Source organism: Etheostoma spectabile, chromosome 13 (assembly GCF_008692095.1).
Source record: "Etheostoma spectabile isolate EspeVRDwgs_2016 chromosome 13, UIUC_Espe_1.0, whole genome shotgun sequence".
NCBI classification, from domain to species: domain Eukaryota; kingdom Metazoa; phylum Chordata; class Actinopteri; order Perciformes; family Percidae; genus Etheostoma; species Etheostoma spectabile.
The window spans coordinates 14,410,420-14,420,235 of record NC_045745.1 but is presented as its reverse complement, the minus strand read 5'-3'; the positions used below and the strand labels follow the sequence as shown (position 1 = coordinate 14,420,235).

The window sequence follows — 9,816 nt, the reverse complement described above, 5'->3', positions numbered from 1 at the left end:
CAACAACACCAAGACAAATTCCTTGAATGTGTAAAAAACGTACTTGGCAATAAAACCCTTTCTGATTCTGATCTTGCAGAACAGATGTGGTAAGAAGTTACTTAGGCTCTCTTTTTACTCTTTTGACCCTTATCTCTCTCCATCCTCCCTCCAGAACCAGATAACCACGATCAGGACGGAGGTCACCACCGAGAACTCGTCCTCAGACCAGAGTCTCCAGCTGAAAATCGCAGAGCTGCTCACCACTTTGCAGCAGCGGCAGACCACCATCACCCGACAGGAGGAGGTCTGTAACATACAGCAACACACCAACAGCTACTGTTCCTCAGGGAAAGAATCAGGTTCTCTGTGATGCTAATTAAATGTAGTTTTGTGAGGACTGGCTGATCTCATCAGCACCGGGAGTTTCAATAAGGCAAAAAAAAATTTGGAGGGGGGAATTTGAAAAAGTTAAATTTTAATACATTTTTCTTTCATTTATTTTAATCCTACAACAAGCTAATCTAGTTTGCATGTTTCACCTCTTAAAAACAAATCCAGTATTCATATTTCTTGGCAACCATTTTGACTGCAGGCTACACAGTTTTAGTATTTTCTTTTACTTAGTTTTCCTTCAGTTCCAGACAGTTATTGGTTTCTATTGATTTAGTTTGTTTGTGTAATTTATCACAGTGAACATCAAGTCTGCATTATTTTTTATTACATTAGTTTGGCAGAAGCTTTTGTTTAAAGCAAGTACATGTTGATGGGGAGAACGTAGAGATGTGACCCTGCAGTTATTGCTCAGTTTCAAGGACATTACATAGTATTGCACTGTAAGCGCAAATTGATTTCATAAGTCTACACTGACTGCAAAATATAGACTTGATGCCCATGGTGATGGATTACAATAATCATGGAACTTCCAAGAGTTTGCCAATTTAATGATGTATGGAAATGAATGGAACCCAATGGATGCCTAGAAATGTAGATGGGTTGATACATGCAAGACCTCTGGTCTTTTAATTCCTGTTTGTTGTTGCAGAAAATAGTGTGCGACTTACCTGGAATTAAGTGCCAGCTGGGAAATGTAATTTGTTTACAAAGAAAGAAACACACACAAGGCTTCTGAGCTGATTCATTATTTATTTACTTTTCACCTTTCAGGTCCGACTGCATTCTTTGTTTTTGTGCAGCACCAACTGAAGCAGGCTGTCAGTAAATTTAACCTCAGGAATGCCTTGTCTCTCTCTCTCTCTCTCTCTCACACACACACACACACACACACACACACACACACACACACACACACACACACACACACACACACACACACACACACACACACACACACACACACACACACACACACACCCCTTTTTTTGCATTTACTAAAAAAAGCCAAAATTCTCAAACGTCAAAACGAATGAAACAAAATAAATTAAAATTAAGGAAACCATCATTTCAATTGGTAATAATCTGATTTTTAGACTTTTGACTTAATAAAGAGGACTACAAATCTGACTGGTCAATGCCAACGTTTGGTACTTGAGACAGTTTTTGATACTTGAGAGACACAGAGAAATAAATGCAGATATGTTATTTTTGTGAACTTGAATATGCATTACCCACTGTGTTCTTATGAAACACACTAGTTGTAACAGGGATGACCTGTAGGTGTTCACCTGCTAACTCTGCTGAGCTTTTGTGTCCTTCAGGAGATCAGGAGGCTGATGCAGGAGAGGAGTGACAGCTCCAAGAACCAAGTCACCAAGACCATCATCACAAAGAGGTACAGTGTCACACCAATTTAACTGCGATCACTGATCCATTTTTAATGCAGATGTGCAAAAATATTTGAAGGTCCCAGCCTCTCAAATGTAAGAATTAGCTGTTTGTCCATGTCTTACATTATAGTTAACTGAATATATTTTGGTTTTGGACAGTTGGTGTAACAAAAGAAGCAGTTTAAATGTTTAAAATGGCATATTTAGTGATAGCTTGGCAAAGCAAAAATTGTTTGAAACATACAAATCAACAGGAGAGAAGTGGATTATGCACCTTGAGTGGATACATCTTAACATTATTTTCCACTATTGACTACACAGAAGAGAAAGTTATTATACGAGTGATTGTTTGATAGTAAAACGATGGAGCTAGTAGATGGTAAAATTAACTAAACCTATGGTCCAGGAGAAGAATACAAAGAAGGGAAAAATATCACCCTCAATATGTTGAAAAACCAAATTATTATCTTACTCTGCAGAATTTAACTATCCCTCCAATCTATTCAAGCAATAGTACGTGTGTGTGTGTGTGTGTGTAGGTACAGGAACCAGTACCCTCTCCTTGGTCTGTTGAGCGACGACTACAATGCCACCTCGCCCGTCAAAGAAGCCAAGACCATTGTCATCGAGAAAACTGGGGAGATGTACAAGCAGGTAAAAACGGGAGGAAGTGGGAATAGATAAGATCGTATTTGCCACCTACTATTTCTCAACATACTGCATGGGAAAATGTTATCAACAAGCACCAAAGTGAGCGGTTTACTAGTCAGGATTCTTGCTTATTAATAATGTTTGGTTTAATGAAAAAGCAGACATTCAGCACCGCTGCTGTAGGAGAGAAGTTTGATAATTTCTGAGAAAGCTGCTGGCATTGAGACACCATGTTAAATTCTGCCTCTGCCAACAGACCACGTTCACCAAGTCTCACCACATTCAACACTGACATAATGAAATGTGGGACACAGGTCCGAGAGAGAGTGAGCGGTTTATACTCTAGAACAGAGATATTCAGCAGGGGGTTGGTGTCATCCAAAACAACTTTATAGGTTTCTAATAACTGAATATCCAATAATTCATGAATTCTTTACATCTATATAGCGCTTTATCATAGACACTCAAAGTGCTTTGTGGGGGGAGGACTACTCTCTCAAACATCAGCTTGGTAGAAAGGGAGGGGAACATATTTTTAGTGGTAGGGAAAACCAGAACAGCCGGAGAAAACCCACACAGACAACATGCAAACTCCACATAGAAAGGCCAGGACGACCAGGGTTCAAACCCAGTACTCTCTTGCTGTGAAGCCACAGTGCTAACCATTGAGCCACCGTGCTGCAATAATAGTGATATGAGTAAAGGCTTTTTATTATTAGCTAAGGGACAACATTTTTCAAATCATCCAATTTGTAATCAGTTGAAGTAGAGCCACCTTGCAGTAAAAAGGTGCTGCTGCAGGGTTTTTAGGTGGAAGCTTCCAATCTAATGCTTTTAAGTCTGTATTTTGTGTCAAATGAATCCGAGTTATCTGTGTAATATCTGAGATAAATAAAAAAAAAGTGCTGTCTAGTGCAACATACAGTCTTCGTGTTGCATTTATGGCGAGTGAGAAATGTTGGATTCATTTACTTACTTTACAAATATATACATGTTAGATGCATGCAGGTTATTTTGCCAGCCTGTTCTACTCAAAAGTAGGAATTCCAAAAAGCAGAAGTTCACCACTACCCCAGGTTTTAAATAGGATTAAAATCATTCATGTTTTCTTCCAGGTTAGTTTCTCCATGTACTCTAAACACAAGGTACATATATTGTGTGTTATTTTTTTCTGGCTAGAAATGTATTTTAATCCTATTTAGAACATGGGAAAGTGGTGCACTTCAGCCTCTTGTGGCTGTAATAAATTCTTTTTTCCAGATGAAATAAGGGAACTTAAAAAGATTATCATGACATAAGCAATTGTTCACCTGTTTTTAAATCATAAACACAGGAGAGAAAACAATTGAGATCAGACTTAGAAAAATGATCACCAGAATTCTTTTTTTCCCTCACTTGCCTTTCAGGGCTTCCGTAGTCCCAACATCCAGACACCTTCATACTTCTCTTTTTAAAACGGACTAAACATTTGTACAATATGTAACAACTGTACTTGTGTTTTATTTTGAAACAGGAAATCATTACAACCCCTTAAAAGACACACTGCTTCTCTCCGACAGGAATGATTGAACATAGAGAAGACCCAGACGTCACCCACCCTTCCACTCTGCATGCTCCCCCCTCCCCTTTCGCTTCCCTCCCTCATCCTCAGGGCTCCCAGGCTTGGTGATGGTTGAAATTGCCCCCCCTTCCCCCCGCCCCATATTTGGGATTGTTTGTTCAAGTCTTTGGTTTGATCAAATTGGGCTGGTACCTGCTTTATTTAGGCTTACTATGACAAGGAAACAAATCTATGCTACAGCCAGTAGGTGGTGCAATGAAGCGTGACAACTGGGAACTGGTTAAGATTTGAACAGAAGACAGTTTTGTTAAAAAAAAAAATCTGAGCAGGGATGATTTACTAATTGGCACAAACAGCTACTTCCTCTACTCTAAAGGTTTAAGTTGTAAACATGTCAGATCACAGTTAACCAAGTAAACGTTGGCTATGTCCCCAACTGGCCTTTGATCGGCTGCCCTCCATACTGCCCGCAGTAGTTGAAACTGAATGTCATGTGGAAATGTTAAAAATACAAAATGTACAGAGCCCCTGAGGTGACATGGAGGGGGGAAAAAAATCAAGGGAAAAAGAAATTACTGAACAATCACTTTTGTGAGATCTTGACTTTGACATGGAGAAAAAAAAAGAAGCTTTTTTTGTTCCAGTAATTGTTTTCCCCCTCCATGTCAAAGTCAAGATCTTGCAAAACAAATTCAAGATCTTGCAAAAGTGATTGTTCCAGTAATTTTTTTTCTTCGTTGATTCCCCCCCCCATGTCACCTCGGGGGCTCCGTAAAAATGCGAATGAGGTTGTTAAAAATTAAAAGTCCATGGTACTCTAACATACTCTTTTTCAAATTGTACATATAAGCTCTTGATCTGACTATGTACAATAACACTAAAACATGGTCTACAATATTTTAATGAAAAAATGGGTTTGGACCAGGTAAATAAATGATTAGCGCTCTGCAGTAGGGTTGGGAAATGACGATACATTGCCTGCAATTAAATCACTAAACGTGATTTTGTGATATATTGCAAGACCGTCATCTGTGATACATTACAATGTATGTAACTGAAGAAAAGTGGGAGACTATATGTGAAAATATCTAAAAGTCTAGGAGTTTCCTGTATTTGATGTGAGGCACAAACCAGGAAAAGGCCAAACGGTTCAGAAACATTTTGGAGTAAAAGAAAGTTGCAGCATGGTCTCAGTATCACAGGAGATTGTTTTGGGATATATAACTGTATCGATTATTTGTCCCATCCCTACTTGGCAGCACATAACTTACATTAAGTACATTAAAGCCTGCATGCTGTCTTCCCTCGAATCAAAAGGGGTATATCACGAAAATGCTTGGATGAAAGATAGCTGCCAAACAAAGGGAAATTGATGGAGTGTCCCGAATCTATACTACATGCTAATTCTTAGCAGGGTTTGAGTATGTTTCCACACATACTCAACCCAGATAGTATGTACATATATATATATATATATATATATGAACAGCTGCTCACAAGTGGAACTAATTTAAACATGGATGATAATGAGATTCCTAAAATATCTTAAAAAACAAAAAGCTATCGCTTCAAAAATAAATGCTTTCTCTGTGAAGTTTAATTGGCAGCGATGGCACCAATGTCAGAAGTATTTAATAATTTCATGATAACCATTGTAGTACATACTGTATGAGATTATATTTTATGGATTTGGAAAAGTTTGAAATCTAAAATTAGTCTTTGTAAATTTGTCATTATCTGATCAATTACAATGCCCTCTCTCTCAAAAGACAGAAAGGTCCATGTTTTTCATATAATATAGTTCAGGACAATTTGGTTTCATCATGAGTTGATCCTTTGCTGAGGGCTCTGGTCTTTACTTCACAAATGTCCTGACTATGGGGCTTTCTGAAGAGAAGACAATGCGCTGATGTAGAACCATATGTCACCTAGGTTACCAAACGCCTCAGCTTCCAGTTGTCACTAATGCACGTTTAAGACAAGACTGGCACCATTGAGCATGTAGCATGAGATCCTCCTCAAAGCCACCACAGCCATGTTAGCGCAGGGGATGAGGAAGTGGATGTGTTACTATGATTGCTTCTCGTGTAAATATTTGATGTATATATATATTGTAAGATGGGCACGCTCAGTGAATGTTTTCTTCTGTGTGACTGTACTTTGATCAAGTAGTTTGCCTTGCTTTTGTGTTAGATGGTAGTTTTTATCTGTGTAATTCTTTTAAAAAAAGCTTTTTATTTTAAGGTTGGGATATCTTGATAGACTCAGAGCTGCATGGGTATGTGCTGTTTACATGTAGCTCTGATTTGTTTATGTGTGACAGAAGATCTGGGTCAAAGCTGTCTAATGTCCGTGAGGTGTAATGCGTTGCCGTGGGTGGCACTGGAGCTTGGTTTTATGGGCTTTTATGATGGTGGAAGAACATTTTAAAGCACAATATTATGTAAGAGGTTTATTGAGTTTTTCTGTCTGAGTTTTCCTGGTTGCCTCTGTTCCAGCCTTTGGAAGCATGTTGGGCTGCTTCATGTCCACTGGGAGTTCGTCCTAAAGGTGCTGCGCCCTGTTTCACTGATCCGCAGGTTGATGGCAGTTCTGGGTAGGAAGTTTTCAGAAAAAACAACACTGAAACTAGCCGACTTTACGCTGAAGCTGTTTATTTATTGTTGCTCCTCTGAGCCTAAAAGTCTGCTACATTGCAGACATTGATGTTTTCACCTTCCTGTTACCATTGAAACAAGAATCTATTTGTGGTTCCCAAACCAGCTTCATCCTACGTATGATAGCTGCATATGTATTGATAGTGATAATAAGACGTGACTTATACAGAGATAACAGGGAAATTGGTTTAACGACAAATACGCACAACGCAGCGTTTCTGAAACATTTCTTTTAATCTTGTTTATCTCTCCAGACAAATACTTTCAGTATATGCTACTTTTGATAACAGTTGGAGTCTGTTTATTTCTTCTTGATCACCTAGAGATGACTAATTAGTAGAAACAGCAGGTCAAACTACACAAATGCCAGTTTCTATGTTGTGAAATTAACAACTTTACCCAGAGTTTTACTATGGGCATGTACAACATTAGAATTGGCCAGATAAATTCAACCATAAATGAAAAATGTAAAACCTGTTTCTACCTACTGTATGTACATTTCCATAAAGCCTACATATAAGTTTGTGTATATGTTGAACAGACCAATTGTTTTGGTAGTATCTTTTTAGGTAAAAACAGGAAATCAGTTCAGCGATACAAACTGCGCTGGTTTGGTTCTTCCACCTCTAGCTGGAGGTTTTTTGTCCGAGTCATGGATTATTCTCAAGGCCCTTGCATGATTTTACTGCTGGTAGGGGGTCAGAATCACTTTGAAGTCGTCACTTAATTTTACGTGGAAATAGTTTCAGTTTATGCGACAGATCCAATTTACAGATGCATGTCCTGTAACTGGTTTAATAGGCTGCAGCACCAGTTCCTGAAGACGCTTAAGTATGTTAAAAGATCATTTAACTATAGCGCCATGCTTATGCTTCAGCCATACTGTAGACATATTTATTTATTTATTAGGACAATGTGCATTAATCAACATTTCTGTAAATGCGCCAGTGTTAGCCATTCGGCTAATTTTCAACTGTAGTCCTAGTTAAATAGTATACTGCGCCAACATTCCCTCTCAATATGTGATTAACACTACTGACAGGACAGAGCTGCCCAGTGGACACGGAGCCAACTTTCTGTTGAAAGCCTGTAAAAATGTGTTGACTATCATGGGACCTCAAGTGCCTTACGCTGTTAGCAACAAGCTAATGTTGGGCCAGCATCACTGTTTGATTGACAAAATAGCATTACTATCTGGTCAGTTGGTCAAAATCTATCAACTCTAAACAATTTCAAAATGTTCGGTGGTTCTTTGGTTGCTTGAAGGCCTTCATTTGTTTGCTATCTGGGTAATCTCTGAGGAGAACCAATACTGCTTTCTTTTCTAGCTGAGAATAAATTGTTTACAGAGCTAAATTAACTGGTTGTAGTTCATCTACAAATAGAGGTCCTTAAATATATTTTCATATGCAAACAGTTTTCTTTATTTTCCAGTTCAGGAGGATCTGGGCTGCTAGCCTCCCTGGCTGCACTGCCTCAGTCCTCTCCAATGAGAAATGTTTCAGCTATAATAAATTGTGATTAAAATCAACAAAAGTGCACTTGTTTTCTGTTTCACTGAACTGTTTACTGGATGGTCAACACAATCACTCACTCAATATGGTAATGGGAAAGGGTCATTTCAAATGATAAGAGCTGACATATCCCTTTCGTTACTTTTGTCTTCATCTCTGTATGTTAATGTCTACATATCCTTTTTTAAGTTAAATTAATAATAACATGTAAAGGTTCACCTATTTTTCAGAGGTTTAAAGCACAGTTCACCTAAACCACTGAAGGAAGACTGTAAAATATAGGCGAGAGCCCTGAAAAGCAAGTAAATGAACCTCATTTTGTTTCATGTACTGTTCCCATAGGTCAAGAATGGACAAATGAATGCCTAAATATTTGCTTTCTGTCTTTGTTTCTCATATTCTTTTTAATCTTCTTCCTTCCCTTCCTTTTTCCTTCCCTTGTTTCCTTCTTTAATCACATTTTCCTTTCTTGCCTCCTTTTTGTTTTTTAACGTTCTACTCGATATTTTGCTGCCAATTTATCAAAATCCCAAATTAGAAAGAAATTAACACCTGCAACCACAATTGCAGGTTTCCCTGAAGTAAGCATGTAGCTACATGTAGCAGTGTATCTAATGTAAACACTGCAGTAATGTGCCTGGAGCAAATTACCATATACAGATATCCGGCACAAATTAACGTCAGTTCGAGTTGAGAAAAATTAACTTTTGGTAGCAGGGTGAGGTTTTTGCTCACAGGGATTGCTTTCACATACATGAACGTCATTATTTAAAGCTTTGGCCATGTGTACCATTCTATATTTACAGAAAATTAGGAAAAAGCATAATAAGTCGGCTTTGACGATTATGTTTGTGCTTTCAGAAATTTCTTCCAAAAAATGTTCCCAAATATTTTTTCTTTAATAGCCCTTGGATACTGGATTCTATCCTAGCAAGCATTTGATGAAAAGCAAGGAGACTTGCACATCAACACTGCTACTACAGCCTACTGTATTTCTACAAGGACCTTCGTAATGCTGCAACTCTATGTCTGTCCTGCAGAGGGAGCCAGCCACCCCAGCAGCTTGCTTCTCGCTCGGGGTCAATGAGTGGAGCTGATGGAGCAGGGAGGCAGAGAATGAGGTCATTACAGCTCTGTAGGGCTTGGCTCAGTTGCCTGCTTGTCAACCATTTTGACTTCAGTCACTGTTCTCAAAGCCCACATGGCCACAGAGAAAGCTCAAACCATCACAGAGCAACGCTGCAAGCGCCCATGACTGTCCTGACATGGAATCAGGCCCGGGAAGTAACAGATTACAACATTAAGAGAGATTTTAGTGATCAGACTATCAATAATTAGGTGCTGTAACCGATTACGGATGTTGAGCAAATTGAATAATCTGATTTGAGATTGTTGAAATGTAAGATTAATGTTTTGGAGAAATATGTGGAGCCCCCCCCTTTGAGGACTTTGGGTCTGTTCAAAAGTCTATTTGAAAGGAAATATAGTATTAGTCCTTAAAGCAATGAAACTAATTTTAGTCATTTTGAGATCACAGTTGGTAATAATATCAGTACAGTAAGGCATATTTTCAGTTTGCACTCCATAAAGTCCCTTCATATTTTTACGTTACATCTTGAGTCTTTAGCTATAGCATGGACTGATAAAGTCTATTATTACCTCTGGCA

At 38.5% G+C, this 9,816-nt stretch overlaps 1 protein-coding gene across 1 annotated transcript in view; it reads left to right on the top strand.

Moving 5' to 3' along the window:
* pof1b (POF1B actin binding protein) overlaps positions 1 to 6,834 on the top strand; it is a gene marked incomplete in the record, with an annotated part of 26,662 nt that extends 19,828 nt beyond the window's left edge. The window contains 4 exon segments of the mRNA XM_032533292.1: positions 155 to 286; positions 1,698 to 1,771; positions 2,306 to 2,420; positions 3,931 to 6,834. Of these exon segments, the coding sequence (XP_032389183.1) occupies positions 155 to 286; positions 1,698 to 1,771; positions 2,306 to 2,420; positions 3,931 to 3,951 (342 nt within the window).
* Between the last annotated feature and the right edge of the window lie 2,982 nt (positions 6,835 to 9,816).